Source organism: Ambystoma mexicanum, chromosome 1q, assembly GCF_040938575.1.
Source record: "Ambystoma mexicanum isolate Mex_15411 chromosome 1q, UKY_AmexF1_1, whole genome shotgun sequence".
In the NCBI taxonomy this organism is placed as follows: domain Eukaryota; kingdom Metazoa; phylum Chordata; class Amphibia; order Caudata; family Ambystomatidae; genus Ambystoma; species Ambystoma mexicanum.
Window position 1 is genome coordinate 512,775,789 of NC_090922.1, and position 18,513 is coordinate 512,794,301.

Below are 18,513 nucleotides of genomic sequence, written 5' to 3' on the forward strand. Positions count from 1 at the left end.
GGCAGTGCACAAAGTCTAATATTAAAAGAAAAAATTATAGTTCAAACTAGTGGCGGCTTCAAGGAATACCTAAATGTAGTGCAATCCTTGAATGCAAGGATTTATTATTAAGGATTTATCCTTATTCACAGAATTTAGTCTGGCAATATTGCAAATAGCTGCATTTTCCAATAAATGGTATTCTATTAAAGGGGACAAGGAAACAGTCTATCATTTTACATTTCTATGTTCATTGTTCAGTGACTTGTGCAGGATGAATTTGCTAGAATGTCTCAGAAATCCTGGAGTTTGGGAGCTGGTGAATGGATGTCGCGAGACGTACTGCAGTTCTCAAACCGCTGGGTGGGAACGCAAAAGAATCTGAGTAGTGAAGATGATGGTTTTGAAAGGGAACATGAGAAGACCTTTTGATGGTTACTGAGCTTAGAGTCTATTTTACGGGTAATGCTCTCATCTGGAAAATGTTATGATTTTACAAATTTGTAATGGACTCATGTATTGTTATATTGTTCAGGTTTAGTAGAGATGTATTTTTCATGTAACAATTCTATTATGACTTATGTCGAAATTAATCAAATTAATCGGTTTCTCACTACCACTAGGTGCGGGTGAAACAGCAGCCATTCAGCAAGGGAGTCTTGTGGCCCCCTCAGATGAGTCCAGACCACAATTCCAGAAGCAGAGGCTCAGAGAAGGATGTGTGCAGAGTGTGTGAATCACAGCTGTAATAAAGACGTGATCAAGGAGGGTACAGAAGACACTTTGCACCGAAGCCAAAGGACCCTAGAAGATAGGACAAGGGATTGGGTCAGTGAAGTCCTGGGGACATCTCAGAAAGCTGACTACAGTAGAAACGCTGCAGGGGATGCAGTTGCACATGTGAGTTGAGGCATCAGGATTGGGTGCAGGTATTGCCAGCTGGGGTCTCTCATGGGTAGAGCAGTGTGCCCAGAGTTGCCAGAGCCAGGGCAAACACACCAAGAAAGAAGAGGTGACAATTGAAGGCTATGCCACTCTACTAAATGGTTGCTTCCACTTGCATCTTAAGTCATTGCGATTACTGCTCTAGCCTCCCTCCAGAGTCTTGCTCTCTGCTCTTTACTCCTTCTAAATAAAATTCTTAACTTTACAGCTTGCTCTCTGTGCAACCTCCTATGTACCTCTCTAATAGCTGCACAATGCCTTCACATGGGCTTGCTCCTTATGCACCATCGGCCCCTCTTCAAATTCCTAACACTGTATTTAAATCCATTCATGCAAAAGTCACACCATGCCATCCCAACCATGCTGAACCAGACACTCCCTTGGCCCCCACTGCGCGGCCTCCCGCTTCCACTCCTTCACCCTCATTGAACACCCCTTTTAGAGTTCACTACGCCTGGAAGTCAAAAATAAAATCCTGCATTCCCAGCCTTACAGAGTGCTCTAAAAACATTCCTTCCATCAAAGGAAAATTCACCCGAGACGTACAGACCTCCCCTGCAACAGCGACTTCAAATGTTAATTGTATATACTGTAAGTAATATGCGTAGAAGATGTACAAAATATATGTTGTCAATGTCTCTTTGTCTGGGTCCATGTTCTCATGCGCATTTTCCCGCTCTACCACCTGTTCAATTGTCACTATGATGTTTTGTGAATCTCCATGCAAAGGGATTGCTCCACTCACTGTTCTCTTCTACAGCATTTCTGATCAAAGCATTCACCTCCTTGTTTAATAAATACACTGAAATGTCATGCTTACACCACAGTATTAGTCCTGGAGTAGTAGTAGTAGTAGTAGCAGAAGTAAAACATGTAATATATTTATTGAGTGTATACATAATACCAGAACATTGCAAACTGTAAAGTTGGTTGCTACTCAGAGTATTGTGCTTTTCTTGGATTTTCAATATTCAATAGAAATCAATTTGACATTTTGAGATTAAAGTTGGGCAATATTTATTGGTTGCACTTAGCCGACACGTTTCGACCACTGGTCGTGTTCAGGGCTTTTAAATGCGATAAGTTACATGTATTCAAGATTCCCAGCGTCTTCTCTATATTCAAATAAATGTGGAACAGTATGGCATGTTGTTATCCCCCTTCTTGTCCCGGGGAAATCCAATCAGCATCTGGTAACAGTTAGTGTTATTCCAAATACGTGGTAGATGGCGCCTCAGTTGTTCATCATATATATAGGGTTAAAATCCAATCTATATAACAGTCCAGGATGGGATGTCCTTTCAGGAATCATCCCTGGCGTATCACGTGGTATTTCACCGCGTATCACGTGGTATTTCACCATCAATACATTTTGGACAACTTTATTCTAAAAATGTCTAATTGATTTGTATTGAATATTTAAAATCCAAGAAAAGCGCAATACTCTGGGTAGCAAGCACCTTTACAGTTTACCTTTCAAGGGACAGGGGGATGAGTCTCTGCAACCAAGAGTATGCAGCCATCGAATTATTAATAATAAGACAGTGTGCTTAACTGTATATACCTAAGTGCACTTCAAACTAAGGTAGCCCCAAATCCGCATACCATAATACCAGAACAAGTGCAGTTTCAATGCGTTATAAAACACCAAACATATAATAAACACAGATGCATTACAACAACGTATAATTTCTGACACATGCAAGGAGCAGAAACACTCTTTCAGTTTACGCTTAAAGCCTTGTTGTGTGGTAATTTTTTTCTGCCAAGACTGGCAGATTATTCCATAGCCGACAGCCAAGGGGTCGCACCATTATACTTCCACAAGAGGTTTTTTACGAAAAGTGCTAGTCACCCACAAATATTTGGAGCGGGATCTGAGCATAGGTTTAGGCAGGTAGTTCTGTACCATATATGAAAGGTATTCTGGTGCAAGACCATTCACGATTTTCCAAATTTGAATCAGGACTCACATCTGAATCATATCTTCCATAGGCAACCAGCCGAATGCCTGCCGAGTCTGCGATATATGATTCGTAAGTTTACGCTCCCTTTGGGCCACGGGTGGGCTTCCTTTGCAGTGGGTTAGGGAGAGGCTCACTATCTAAATCTTCCTATTCTGTGACAAATCCTCATGACTAAGGAATGATGTGAGATTACTCGCATAAACATGCTGTGGGGGATACTTAAGGGCCCCTGTGTCAACTAGCTAAGTTACTTGTCCTTTCGATTTACCGACAGAGTGGGGTGCAGGCCACTTGCCTTTGAAAGTGCTAGCTCTTGGCCCTCCTGGTAACCTGTCATGGCTACCTTCTCTTCAAGCCACTCCTTGAGTAGCATCTGGCTTGACTTAAAGGGGCACTCCCTCTCATCACTAAAACAAAGTGCTCACCTATACCAATGAGTGAACAGCAGCAAACTAAAAACCTAAGTTTGTGGACCCCAAAAAAGACTTGCAAATGGACAAAAGGAGAATGGCATTTTGTCTGATGCACTTGGCATTGATTATCCTCAAGACAACCTTGTTTCAAGGGCTCCTATAAGTGCAATGTGAGTGTAATAGGAGGATTTGGCTGTATCGAGAGATGTGGTGAGGGTCAGTGGAGAGTCCTCGTAGGCAGTGACCAGAGTGGGGAGTCGGTCTTCGTAACAGTAGCATTAGCATTGATGCATTGTTGTCCTCAGCAGCTGGATGACTGGGGAGAGTCATGGTTGAGGACGCAGGCAGTAGGATGTGAAGGCACGGGTGGTGTAGTTATCAATGAAGGGGTAGGCAGTGCAGAGTTAGAGCAAGTGGCGGAGAGGGAGCTTGGATCCAGGTGTTGACTTTGAGGTCAGAGACCTTTGAGTGGTGCTTGAATTTCCATTTGGTTATAGATGAGGGAGGGAAGAGAGGGAGGCAGAGGAATGGAGATGGCAAATTAAATGAGAGAATGGTCAGATGGGAAGGGGACAATTGTGGGAGCAGAGGAAACAGGAAGATAAGAATTTTGAGACAAAGAGGGTTGCCTTCGGTGTGGGTTGGAAGGTTATGAAGGTTGACCAGTGAGTTGTGAGGGAGAGTGTGGGGCTGTTGGGCCTTTGTCATATTGAAAAGGGTGAGGTCACCCATTATGATGGCATGGATTTCAGCTGGTAGTATTTCTAGTAAGAGTTCAAGATTGGAGCAGATGTAGTGGAGTGTACCCGGTGGGTGGTAAATGATGATAGTAAGAGGGGTGGGAGCGAGAAGATGCACTGAGACATGCTCAAAGGCAGAGGGTGTGAAACCAGAAAGGAAAGGGTGACAATGGTGTCTCCTTGCTGCGCTTGAGACCAAAACCTTTTTTTGGAGCAACTACGGGAGTGAGAGAAAGAGGCAAAGTCGGTATTAAGGGCGAGCTGCCAGGGTGGTGGCATCATTCGGGAATCCAGATTTCGGTGATAGCCTCCATGATGCAGTTGTGTCACATTCTGACCTTGGACTCCACAGTGATGTCACAGCCTGCAGTAGAGTACCAGACTGTGCTATCACTCTAGGAGCCCAACATCACAACATCAGCCTTCATTGGGAAACCGAAGGTCTTTCTCAGTCATATCAGTCTGGTACTCTACTCAGGCTGTGCGGGCTGGCAGCTCACTCCCCATACTGACTTTGGGTCTAATAGGATTATTTTACTACTTCTACAAAGAATACTATACACAACATTAAATAAAATGAAAGACAAAAGGTCGAATTCTAAATTGAAAAGTAACCTAAACTGACCATTTTAAAACAGATGGTTGGCCCAAGAGCTTTCTGTATATACATAGTGCATTAGTCCCTGTATATCAGTCAGAAATGATAGTCGTCTAGAACATGGCTCTGCAACCTGCGGCTCTCCAGATATTTTGAACTACGACTTTCATGAACCCTTACCATTGACTGGGGGCTGATGGTAGTTGTAGTGCAAACCATCTTGAGAAGCAAAGGTTGCAGACCCCTGATTTAGAGACTGTTTTAGCCAATGCTGTATTGTATTCACTCACTCATTTGGTTCATACTTACACTTTCCAGTCACGATGTATCCGCCTTTCAGATTCTTCACTCTGCATTTCTCAAAGATGTATTGACAGAACTTTTTCGCCTGGGCCACAAAGTCCGGTTCCAGTTCGCTGTCCCGGAGTTCCTCAATTCTTTTCAGGCCTTGCTTGGAGGCTGGACGGTCGAAGACGAAACACTTGCGCGTTGGGAAAAACAGTCGGATGCATTCTCTTGGGAGGTTATACAAGGTGCTCTTCGGGCTGCTGCCTGAGAGGTGAGAAAGAGCACCGAAAAGAGACAGTCAGTAGAGCTCAGCCAATTACACTCGATCCTACGAACTGAGCACAACGAGAAGGAGCAGTCGGTACACTCCTCAATATCTTTCGGCTCTTAGTGGTGGGGACGAGCACATGGTAAGAACAGCGAGTCAGAAATATCTGGGAACGAAGATGAACTGTGGTCATAAAAAAATGTATAGGAAAATTGATACTTATTGGCGATTTGTTCAGTGCCAATAGCAACTTTGTTAAACTCTATATTGTGAAGCGAGTTATATACGGCTCATTATGTCAGCCCCAAAGTGGTGGGGACGTGCATTATTAGGATACATGGCTAAACTGATATAGCACGAAGTGGTTGGGTCTAAGAGTTCAACTACAACTGAACGGTGTTGAACCATTCCGGGCTCATGTGGCGGCAGGCGAAAAGACCCGAGCCCCTTTGCCATCCAACCGTCTACCCAGATAGCCAAGCAGGGGCATTCGTCACGTGGGGGCAGCCAGATTACCTCTGTTAATTTTTTTTCAAGAAAACAAAAATAGTTCAGTTGTTCACTGAGCTCCTGTCAGGAGTGGCACTCTATTAAGAGTGGCACAGGACACCCAGAAAGGGTTTGGGTGGTTGTGCCAAATAAAGTGGACAGATAAGAACACACACAGCGGAAAGGAAAGAGAACGAAGAGTAAGCAAGAGTAGCAAGGGAAAAGATACAGAATGAATACCCTCTTGGGGTGTATGCAGATATAGGAAAAGAGTATTCCACGAACCTTGGAAATACTCTAGCCTTCTGCACAGTTTGCTATAACAGAGGCCCACGCTGTTTGCTCATGACTTGGAACAGCAGCTCTCGGTGTCTGTAATGTAGAAACAGGACAAGGGAAGGGGCAGAGGTTGACTGATGGGAACCAACAGACAAGCTCTGTACAAAAGGGTCTACAAACAGTACAAGAGAAGATACTACAGACAAATCCAGGAAAGGAGGTGATAGCAAACTAGCAGAAGGAAATGAAAGGAAAGTCGTGTAACAGGATAGGATAGCAGAGGACAGTAAGGAACAAGGTTGAGAGCTCAGAGGAGCAGCAGGAAAGCAATGAGTAAGCCCACAGGAGTAGGACTGTAAGGTAGAACGCCCAGAGGAAAAGGGCTTAGGGCAGCAGAGTAAAGCAGACTGCACGGCAAGGATCCCGTAAGGGCCGGGCAGTAAGGAGTGAACCCTGAGGGACAGGGCCGCTGAACGTAGAAGGTAGCAGAGGACCGTAGAGGGCTGCTAGGCCGAGAACCCAGCGGAAAAGGTAGGTAGTAGGCAGCGGAGCGTGATAAGCTGCAAAGTAGGAAGGCCCAGAGGACAAGGGCTGTAGGTAGCCAGAGTGAGGTAGGCTGCAGAGCAGGGAGCCCCAGAGGACAAGGGCTAAGGCAGTCGGAGTGAGGCAGGCTGCAGAGCAGGGGAGCCCAGAAGACAAGGGCTGAAGGCAGCCGGAGTGAGGCAGGCTGCAGGGCAGGGAGCCCAGAGGACAAGGGCTGAGGCTGGAAAGCAGCAGAGCGTGATCAGCTGCAGTGTGGAGAGCCCAGAGGAGCAGGGCTGTGAGGCAGGGAGCCTGGAAGGCTATGGCTGGACGCAGCAGGGTGGAGCAAGCAACAAGGCAGGGTCCAAGCAGGAGAGAAGGTAAGCAGCATACAAGATCAGTAGGAAGATGCAAAAGGTGGAGGAAGGACTCTCAGATGCAAGAGGCAGAGCCACTGCAGGCAGCAGCCTTTATACTGCCTAGCCCAGCACAGGGGCAGGCTAATTGGTTGTACCTGGCGAAGCACACCTGCAGGCAATCGGCCACCTCCCTTTCTGTTCCTGGGCTGGTGGAAGCAGGGCAAGTCCCTAGGGCTTCTAGGGGGTGTAGTTCCTTTGATAACCAATAGGAACAGCCAGGAATCGATGCTTGTAGCCAGGTGCATTATGGTATGCGTAGTTTGTTGGAAATAATAATAAAGCACCAAAGTCTCGCAAATGGGAAATAAAGTTCCCAAAGTAAATATAGATGGATCCAAGAGTCTGTTGTAAATAAATGATAAACATATAGTCCAAATTGAGCGTACATGGATGCGCCCATGGCGCAGCCATGACAGTATGCCCCTCTCCAGGCCCCTCTCCAGGCTCCCTGAAGTCCGACCTACAGGAAGAATGTCTGTCACACCGTACAAGAGTCTTAATCCAAAAAGGCACATCATGAAGCACCAGAAACGGGTTCCAAGGTGAGAGTCTTGAATGACGGAGATAGTACCAATGTTCAGAACCTTTGATGTAGCAATCAGAATAGACGAAGTCTTTGAAACACAGACCCCAACTGTGTGTGCATGAAAAGAGGAACTGTGAAAAACTGCTGCAGGCTCCATGATAGATTTTGCTTTGACGGGCAACAATATGGTGCTGGAAAGTGGAGCCATAGGTACAGCAGAGTTGGTAGCTTTAGGAAGGCTTTCCAAGACATCCGGAGCAGCAATGACAACGTTAGGGTTAGCCGCAGAGAGTTCAGGAGTCACAGCGGCGGTTTTCCCATGATTAGTAGACAGATCAGAGGTTACAGCAGCAGTGAGATCTTGAATGGCTGTAGAGAGTATCAAGGCTGTAGCAACTGGGTGTGTGGGTGTCATGAGAGAGCCAGCGGGCTGGAACGCACCTGAGACTGGTAGAGTAGAGTCTGGCAGTCTTAGTGCTATAGATACACCAGCAGGAACAACTGGAGCAGTAGTCTTAACAGGAAAACCCTTCGCTGACTTTGCAACAGTTAGCATGGCGGATGTAGGATCAGGAAGAGAAGGTGCTGAGGGATCAGGTCGTGTAGCAGAGGATTCTGCTGCAGCGAGCACAGCTGCGAAGGAAGTAGAAATCTGGGCATCGGGAGCATCAGAATTAGCAGTAGCTTCAGGAATCACAGCAGCTATAGCAACCTCAAGATTTGCAGCAGAGACTTGAGGAGTCTCAAATGTGGCAGGGAGTTTAGGAACCACAGCAGCAGGAAGATCATGAATTTCAGTTGGAAGTTCGGGTGCTGTAGCAGCTACAGACAGTTCAGGTGTTGCAACTACTGGTAGATCGGGTACCACATCCACTGGCAATTCAGGGGGTATCGAAGAAACTGAAGATGTTGATTGCTCAAGAGTGTTGTCTGATAGCACAGCCACACTTTGGCAAGCCCCGCTTGCCACTTCAGCATGCTCGGTGTGAACTGCGCCAGTCTCTTCAGCTGCCATTGTCATTTCAGAAGAGGTTGTGAGTACTGGACAATAGGCAAGGGTGAGGGCGGAACCATCCTTTGACTCAGAGGGATTTCCAATCAGAAGACCACCCTTGTTTTGTGGTGTAATGGCTGTGTGCGTGATTTGACCCACCGGAGGAGTTAATTCTTTTCTGTCAGTACAACAACCTGAGTTTCTGTGGCTGGAAGGTGAAAGAGCTGTGTCAGTCTTTAGAAGGGATACATATGCTATATTTAGGTCTTCCATCTGCCTGGTATAAGTCTGTATGGCAATTCCAGGCCTTATCATGTCGATCTCTAAAGATAAGATGTCAGGTGTTGGACATAGTGTCAGATGGTCTGGTGACTTGTGTCCCTTCATAAGATTCTTATAATACAAATAAACAAAGTCATCATAGAGGTCTTCGGTCTTTCTTTTAAGGCGTAGGAGTTGTTCGTGTAGCAGGTAAGTATCATTAGTTTGATCTAAAGCTTCAGAAGCTGGTGTGGCAGAGAATTCGGTTGTAGCAATGGGAAGACTGACCTTAGGGTTATTGTGGTTAGTAGATACAGTGGAAGCATTAAGACAACCGATGGTTAGTATAGGTCTTTTGTACCCAGGACCAGATGCACAAACCTCAGGATAACGACTGCCTTGTCCTGTCAAATAAGGGTTTCCAGCATTCTGGGGAGCTTGCCAAGCCGATCTTGCGCATATCACTCTGGCAACAGCGCATTCTGGTTTAGAGTCTCCCACAATGAGTGCTATATCCTTGGCTGTTGCGGTGTTAGAAGCCTTGTCAGAAGACGCAGGAGTGTTTTTCACTGTTTGGTTTAACAAGATCTGTAAGAATTCATTATCTTGTTGTAGCTCTGCAACAGATAAGGACTGCGGGTCATAGTCGCAAATGTCATAATAATTGTACATGGAAGAAGGGTCAGCTAGCCAGTGAGTATAGTACCGTGCTTGTAAATCTTTGTTTACTAAGGCAAGACTGTCCTTTAGACTAAGGTTCTTGTTTGCTGTCTTTAGGGAAACCATAGGTTTATGCAAAGGTTTCTTAACCCGAAAGGAAAGCATCTTTGTTCTGTGTGTGCCTTTCCGGCCTATGGAACAAGACATTTTTTGCTCTTGCATTCTGTCAGGAGTGGCACTCTATTAAGAGTGGCACAGGACACCCAGAAAGGGTTTGGGTGGTTGTGCCAAATAAAGTGGACAGATAAGAACACACACAGCGGAAAGGAAAGAGAACGAAGAGTAAGCAAGAGTAGCAAGGGAAAAGATACAGAATTAATACCCTCTTGGGGTGTATGCAGATATAGGAAAAGAGTATTCCACGAACCTTGGAAATACTCTAGCCTTCTGCACAGTTTGCTATAACAGAGGCCCACGCTGTTTGCTCATGACTTGGAACAGCAGCTCTGGGTGTCTGTAATGTAGAAACAGGACAAGGGAAGGGGCAGAGGTTGACTGATGGGAACCAACAGACAAGCTCTGTACAAAAGGGTCTACAAACAGTACAAGAGAAGATACTACAGACAAATCCAGGAAAGGAGGTGATAGCAAACTAGCAGAAGGAAATGAAAGGAAAGTCGTGTAATAGGATAGGATAGCAGAGGACAGTAAGGAACAAGGTTGAGAGCTCAGAGTAGCAGGAAAGCAATGAGTAATCCCACAGGAGTAGGACTGTAAGGTAGAACGCCCAGAGGAAAAGGGCTTAGGGCAGCAGAGTAAAGCAGACTGCACGGCAAGGATCCCGTAAGGGCCGGGCAGTAAGGAGTGAACCCTGAGGGACAGGGCCGCTGAACGTAGAAGGTAGCAGAGGACCGTAGAGGGCTGCTAGGCCGAGAACCCAGCGGAAAAGGTAGGTAGTAGGCAGCGGAGCGTGATAAGCTGCAAAGTAGGAAGGCCCAGAGGACAAGGGCTGTAGGTAGCCAGAGTGAGGTAGGCTGCAGAGCAGGGAGCCCCAGAGGACAAGGGCTAAGGCAGTCGGAGTGAGGCAGGCTGCAGAGCAGGGGAGCCCAGAAGACAAGGGCTGAAGGCAGCCGGAGTGAGGCAGGCTGCAGGGCAGGGAGCCCAGAGGACAAGGGCTGAGGCTGGAAAGCAGCAGAGCTTGATCAGCTGCAGTGTGGAGAGCCCAGAGGAGCAGGGCTGTGAGGCAGGGAGCCTGGAAGGCTATGGCTGGAGGCAGCAGGGTGGAGCAAGCAACAAGGCAGGGTCCAAGCAGGAGAGAAGGTAAGCAGCATACAAGATCAGTAGGAAGATGCAAAAGGTGGAGGAAGGACTCTCAGATGCAAGAGGCAGAGCCACTGCAGGCAGCAGCCTTTATACTGCCTAGCCCAGCACAGGGGCAGGCTAATTGGTTGCACCTGGCGAAGCACACCTGCAGGCAATCGGCCACCTCCCTTTCTGTTCCTGGGCTGGTGGAAGCAGGGCAAGTCCCTAGGGCTTCTGGGGGGTGTAGTTCCTTTGATAACCAATAGGAACAGCCAGGAATCGATGCTTGTAGCCAGGTGCATTATGGTATGCGTAGTTTGTTGGAAATAATAATAAAGCACCAAAGTCTCGCAAATGGGAAATAAAGTTCCCAAAGTAAATATAGATGGATCCAAGAGTCTGTTGTAAATAAATGATAAACATATAGTCCAAATTGAGCGTACATGGATGCGCCCATGGCGCAGGCATGACAGCTCCTCAGAAGGTGGAATGGTGGGAAAGTAGGATTGCTTAGCGAGTCGACAAACAAGTTGGAGGCAGCATCAAGTCTGACAACGGTGCATTCATTTACTTATTAGAACAGAATGCCCTTTTCTCCAACTTCTCCATGCCTCTGTGCATTTCTTTTGTTAGATCACACACAGGTGCTAAAATATTGGTCTGCAACTAAATTTGGTGAAAAAAGTAATTAATTTCAATACATATTTTTTAGATCTGGTAAGATCAATCATTTATAACGTTAGATCCGCAACAGAACAGGAGTTATAAGCAATTATTTACAGGGGAGGCTAACCCGTAGCCAGCCCCCCCTCAATCAAAAAATTGACCAAAATGTATGTCATTTGTTATATCTTCATTAGATCCGGTATGATCAACCATTTTCAACATTAGATCCGCTACAGAACCGGAGTTATAAGCGATTATTTAGAGAGGGGGGGCTAACCTGTAGTAAGCTAGTCACCCACCCTCAATCAAAAATAGTTCAAAAACCGTTGACATTTGTTCGATCTTCGTTAGATCCGTATGATCAACCATTTTCAACATTAGATACATTACAGAACAGGAGTTATAAGCAATTATTAAGGGGGAGGCTAACCCGTAGTAAGCTTGTCAACCCCCCCAATCAAAAATAATACAAAAACATATGTCATTTGTTAGATCCGGTAAGATCAACCATTTTCAACGTTAGATGTGCTACAGAAAAGGAGTTATAAGCAATTATTTAGAGGGGGGTTAACCCATAGTGAGCTAGTTAGCCCCCCAAACAAATAATTTACAAAATACGATATCATTGGTTTGATATACATTAGATCTGGTATGATCAGGCATTTTTTTTTGTTAGATCACACACAGGTGCTTACATATTTGGCTGCAAAGGAGGGGGGCTGCCCCCCTACAACATTTTGGGGAAAAAGTCATTAATTTCAATACATATTCTTTGGATACGGTAAAATCAATCATTTTCAAAGTTAGATCTGCTACAGAACAGGAGTTATAGGCATTTATTTAGAGGCGGGCTAACCCGTAGTAACCTAGTCACCCCCTCAATCAAAAATATTACAAAAACAGATGTCATTTGTTAGACCTTCGTTATATCCGTATGATCAACCATTTTCAACGTTAGATCCATTACAGAACAGGAGTTATAAGTAATTATTAAGGGGGGCTAACCCGCAGTGAGCTAGTTAGCCCCACTCCCTGCCCCAATAACCAAAAGTCTCACAAATGTCATACTATGGACCATTATACCTATACTTACAATAACAGAAGAAAAATACTTCTCTGTGAAGCGCAAGTACTACCTCTGCAACCTGGCTGAGGGAAGAGAAACGGCACACTGCTGAATCCGTCTAGTTAATTGATTTAGGTAATTAATCTCTCCTTGCTTACACATTCTTTTCCTCAAATCTCCTCCAGCATTGGTTAGAAAAATATCAAGTGGCTCTGAAAGGTTTACAATGTGAAGTTCAAGAAATATTACTGACACAAAGTTTGAAAAATTACTAGCACAAAGTGCTCAAAAAAATTAGTTACTGTATTTGTTCAGAGCATTATTTTACAGTGAAACCAAGAAGGTAAGGTCTTTCCTTCACCATTGTGCTGCATTGAACCCTGAGTAACTTGCAACACAATTGTATGTTTACGTTTTTTTAATGTCTTAAGAACACATCACTACTATGAAAGTTGAGTTAAAATGTTATGAATGGTATTTAAGCAAGGGCGTAGCTAGCTGTATAGCAAAGGAGATGATACCCTCTACGACTCCCTTCAAAAGTGTATTAGGTCAGGCTCTTCTAGCAGTCCGGCATGTAGAAGGGAACGGATATGGGGGTGTGGTCATGCCCGTTGCCATGCCTACACCCACCTGTACATTTAAAGGGGAAATGCTCTTTTTTGGAAGAAAAAAGGTTCCAGTCCCAGCCCTAGGGAGTGACACCCATACAGTATGGAGGAAAGGGGACTGGGAGTTTATTAGTCAATACAGTGAGTAACTTTGAATGTGTTCTCCCTTCAGTTTATATCACTAAGTCAAGCAGAATCAACAAGGTTCGAATCAATACTTTCTGATGGTTACAAAAGTCGAATCTGTCTAGGTTGTGTGATGAATCCTTAGATGTCGCCATTTCTCCCTCAGGGTAGAGAGGTGAGGCCGCTACCAGATTGTCCCCTTGGGGGTAGTAATCAGAGGGGGGATCTCATGGGGAAACACTCCCCCTGTAGGGACAAGGACGACCATCTAAGGGAAACACAGTATGACACCCCTCACCCAACATCCTCATATATCCCTAGCCCTAATCTCTGTTCCACACACCTCCCTTCCATACCTCAGACATCCATGTTTCTCTGTGAAACCCAGTACATAAATTCCACCAGGACGAGCAAGAGTAGGAGCTACCCAAGAGAAACATCCCTGGCTCATACTGGGATAAAGAAGAGCAAAGACTACCCAGAACGAATACAATGGGCAAGTACTGGGACAAGGAGGCGGTTTGGAGCCCTACTGACTATTCCTAGAATCTCCAGTGAGCCTTTTAGTAGTTCTCTAGCTCTGATTGGAGAAGCATGCATCGAAATAGAGGAAATATTATGGAAGAGGAGCCCTCCCTGGAGGAGCCGTGAGATTCGAAGCCGGCGAGTGAGGACAAGCAAGCAGAACCGGAGCAAGACCCTCGCAGGTCCACCGTGGACAGATCATCAAAAAAGGAGGAAGAACAAGCATCCAGCCTAACGAGGGACCTGCCACACGCAGTGAGATTGAGAAGCAGATCCCAAGAAAGAGAAGATGCAGCAGAGACACTGCAGCTGCTGGAGAAGTAGCCCGAAACACGAGAGGAAACATAGAGAAGCCCACAACCGACCACAAAGCACTGGGTTGCCGGGACAGTTAGTGGGACACCAGAAGGGCTAAAGAGTGAGGTCTGGGACACACACCCAATAACAAATAGCCTTCTGGGCCATCTCTTTTGTCGCAGTACCTGGCAGGGTTCTGGACCAGGTCTGCCAAAGCGAAGAGAAGAGGAAAGCTGGGTTTGATACCCATACACAAGAACAAAGAAAGTCTTAAACCATCATCTTCATGGCAGTAGCTGACAGGGTAGTGAACCAGATCTGCCAGAGCAGAAAAGAGAAGAAAAGCCAGGGGAAGGCAGACATTCCCCCTGGCATTGTGAGCTGTGAAAGCAAGCAAAGAATATCAGGGGACATGGGTCATTCCCCCTGATGTTGTTTGTCTAAAGGCTCAAGCCAAGAGAGTTATTGGGACTTTTTGCCTTTTTGTTCTGAAAACACAATATTGATCTAAGGAGAAGAAGCAATACCGAAAGAATCATCCAGAACCTGGAATCGAACTGTGATCCTGCAGTCCAGAAGAAGGGAGCCCTTCTACTGGACCAAGAAGCACTGCCTTTTCCTTAGTTAAGTGTATAAGTGTAAGGGACTGAAATAGAGTTTTGACACATGACGGTGGACTCTATAATTTATTTGCGCAATCTGACATACCCATTAGAATTTCAATTGAGGCAGAGAAACCCCTCATAAATATAGGGAGGGTTAGGCTTACTTTATATTCATCTCAAATAAGCCTTTAGCAATCACCATTCCACCTGTGTGCCAGTGCCCTCCTTCTGCACCCTTATAGTTGCTTAAAAATGTTGTCCCCAGTTTGAAACACATTGACCTATTGGAGTGAACTGGATCAAGTTGGTTTAAGCTGTATATTAGTCAAACCGGACATTCATTAAATCGGCTCGATTACACTCACCGCCATCCCTGAGGAGGCTTGAATAGCTTGTGCCATATTTACATTTTTGTTGGAATTGGCATGTGTGTATGCTTGCGTCAGACCTTTTGGATTATTTTGCTTTGTGTGCTGGATTCCCATATTCCATGAACACCAGCACACTTAGGTACTCAACTAATCAGGAGATCACAGAGTCTCTTAGGTGACATCAAAGTGATGAATTATGGAGCCTCCTTCCATGTCTGAAGACACTTATCTGAATTGTATTCTGAGAAAGATCTGGAATATAACCAGTAAACGCATACTGCTTCAATTTGAGGCAGGACGGAGCCCTACTGGTAATAGAATTGTTCAGGTGGAAAGGAGGAAAGGGAGATTGATGCACACATCCATATTCAGATGATGCTTGCATTGGGTAGGGAGGTTGTGGATATTTGGAAGCATCAGATGATCTTAAAAAATAAAAGACAGTATAATGTTCTTAGCACTTACAATCTTCCAAAGGCAACAATAGAAAATTATGCTGCTTAATAGGTAGTAAGGACTCTATGTAAATGTGTTGCCATGACATCCAAACCTATGCCCTGTATCCAACAGGCCTGAAGCCTTCACCCCTAAAACTGATATACATCTTCAGACCTGAAGGAGGGAGGTTTAATAATGCTGTTCCAGCAAAACACACACCTAATGGAGGTTCATGTGCCTTTAAAGTAAAGTGCAAACAGATGATGATATCCGGAATATCAAAATATTTAAGATCTCTCCAAGAATAAGAATAAAAAGAGAAGGAAGGCTGTCTTTGCTGTAAGTGGATGTTTAACATGGGCCTTACCACACTCAGCACTTCAAGGTGACTGTTATTCAAGTAAATTCCTCCTATAAAGAGTCAGAGAAATGTGCTTTATTTATTTATCAACTGAAGGTTTGTAAGGATCTAAGCCTATTGTCAGATCTAACTCCTCCAGTTGTAGAGCAGTGATTTAGGGCAAAGCATGGTGACTTCATCACCACACACAAACTAGATATACTCTATCACACATACAGAGCACACACCTACCTCCACACACAGTCTGGATACCCTCCTCCTCGCAGGCTCAATCATCCAACTAAAGTACCTCAAAGGGAAGACTGGCAGAGGGCTCATTACTAGCCAGAATACCTCATGGACATGCATTTGCATTCATGGAACCCCTAATTTGTCACTTCCCACTCACACATGCTCAGACACATACCTGATATACTGACAATCCCAAACCAACAAGGCCTGCCTCAAATAAATTGCAGACCTCTTCACAACAGCTTTTGTCAACAACACAACTACCATCTTCCAATGAGAACTCAACCTGTCCGGGAGTCAAGACACCAAGTAAGCCAGAGAGACTCTACTATAACTCTTGAATACCAGGACTTGAAGCAACTAGTCACCTAAACAACCCATAACGCAGGCAATACACAAACTGGTATTCACCAACTCTACAGTCATCAGAAATGTTCCCCTATCTATGACAGATCACATGTGCCTTTGCATCCTGCTCCACCATGCACTTCTCCTCAACTGGGACCAACCGACACCTACCAAGACACCAAATAACTCCTTAGAAAATGTCCCCATGGATGCACTGGAAAGAAATCTCAACACCTTGGCCTTCACATCCGAACCTTCAAAGAAACCCTCTGCCATCTTACTGAATACAGTAAGATGGCAGTGTAGCAGGTTGTGCTCTCACGACCCGTTCCAAAAGCCTGCCCGGAATCAGCAGTGGTAGAAACCTGCTCTGTGAGGCAGGAGGTCCCCTGTCCTAGAGAAATGGCTGTAGGCGGGCCACTGCCTGACCCATCCGCCACCCCCACCCCTGTGAGGAGTCGAGACAGGAGATGAGCTTGGGGCTTCAGCCTTGGACTGTCAAGCCCCTTTTCCAGAAGAAGCCTGGAAAGTGGGGGAAGGGGCCCTGTCGGTGCCTGGGGAGGTGGCCGAGGTCTCCTGCTGCTATCGCCCGATCTCTATCACTCCTTTCCTGGGCAAACTTCTGGAAAAGCTGGCCATCTCCCAGCTCACTCTCCACACTAAAACTATTGACCTTCTCCATGACCATCAGTATGGCTTCAGAGCAGCCAGAGGCACAGAAACTGCTCTCCTGAACACCTGTGAAGATCTGCACTCCAATCTTGACACCAGCACCCCTTCTGTACTCATCCTCCTTGACCTTTCCTCTGCTTTCGACACAGTCAATCACACCATCCTGATCAACCGACTTCATGAGAACTTGGGCATCACAGATCAGACCCTGGAGTGGCTGGCCTCTTTCTTCCTGGACCAACCCTCCCAGGTCCAACTTGGGTCTTTTCTCTCTACCACATCTCTCTCCTTGTGTGGTGTTACCCAGGCCTCTAACCTCTTAGCCTGGCTTTTCAATCTCTACGTGGCCCCTCTGGCCCACCTTATCTCCACCTTTTGCTCTAACAATCAGTGTTAGGCAGATGACACACAGCTCTCTTTCTGGCTCCCTACAGCCTCCTCTCCTCTCTCGCACATTCCAAACTGTCAATCCGTGATTCAGGATTGGTGCACCTCCAACAATCTCTGCCTTAATTCCAGTAAGACAGAGATCCTTCTCATTGGGACCCCTGCTCCCGCTTTCCCGATCTCACTCTGTCCAGCATCCATGGGCCCTCTTCCTTCGCCCTTCCTATGAGGTGAAAAACCTTGGCGTCATCTTCGACTCGACTCTCTCCTTCTCTCCTCACATCACTGACCTTTCCAAGAAGGACAACTACCAGCTGCACCTGCTCAGAGGTACTCTTCTTTTTCTCACTTTCCCCCAAAAGCTCATTGTCTCCAGACCCCTGTTTCTCTCCAGGTTGGACTACTGTAAGAGCCTCTTTCTCCATCTGCCTTCCTCTACTCTCTGCCCTCTGCAACTAATCCAGAACAGGACTCCAAGACTTATCCTTGTCCTCAAGCCCAGGGACTGTATCTCTCCAGCCCTGTAGTCTCTCCACTGACTTCCGGTGTCTGCAAGGATCATGTTCAAGACCCTCTGCATCGTCCACAAGGCATTCTAGGGCTGGGGCCTGCACTACATTCAATACTCTTTTCCTAAATGCCTTCCTTCTCGAGCCCTTTGCTTTGCTCCCACCAACACTCTGAGGGTCAGACGCTTCTCCAGGCAGAGAGTAAGGGGCAGATCACTTTTCTCTGCAGGTGCCTCCCTCTGGAATGGCCTACCTGCCCCTCTCAAACTTGAGACAGACCAGATGAAGTTCAGGAAGCAGATCAAAACCTTCCTTTTCTCCTCTGCTTTCTCTCCCTCCCTCCACTTCTGATCTACCTGTCTGCTGCACCACTGGTTGCTTGGTTACCCTCAGAGTCTCTCTAGGTACCTGGCTCCTCTTGACCAGTCTCCCCCGCACTGCCTCCAGGGTTGTTCCACACTAGAGTCTGTAACTGTAACTTCTGTAGCCCCCAGCCTCCTTGCACTTACCTAGAGCCGCGCTGTCCCCGCTGCACTTACTTAGAGCAATGCTGCCCTGACTGCACTCTCCCCTTCTCCTCCCCTGGCACTTCCCCCATCCCCGTCCCCTGCACTTTGTGTTACCTCACTTGCACAATATGAATGGTGCAA

At 46.1% G+C, this 18,513-nt stretch overlaps 1 protein-coding gene across 3 annotated transcripts in view; it reads right to left on the reverse strand.

The window, feature by feature from the left end:
* LOC138530222 (guanylate-binding protein 1-like) overlaps positions 1-18,513 on the reverse strand; it is an 865,941-nt gene that overhangs the window by 263,453 nt on the left and 583,975 nt on the right. For all 3 annotated transcript variants that reach the window (XM_069640892.1, XM_069640890.1, XM_069640891.1), the window contains exon 6: positions 4,952-5,194. In XM_069640892.1, coding sequence (XP_069496993.1) covers positions 4,952-5,194 — 243 coding nt within the window. The remainder of the gene's footprint in view (positions 1-4,951; positions 5,195-18,513) is intronic.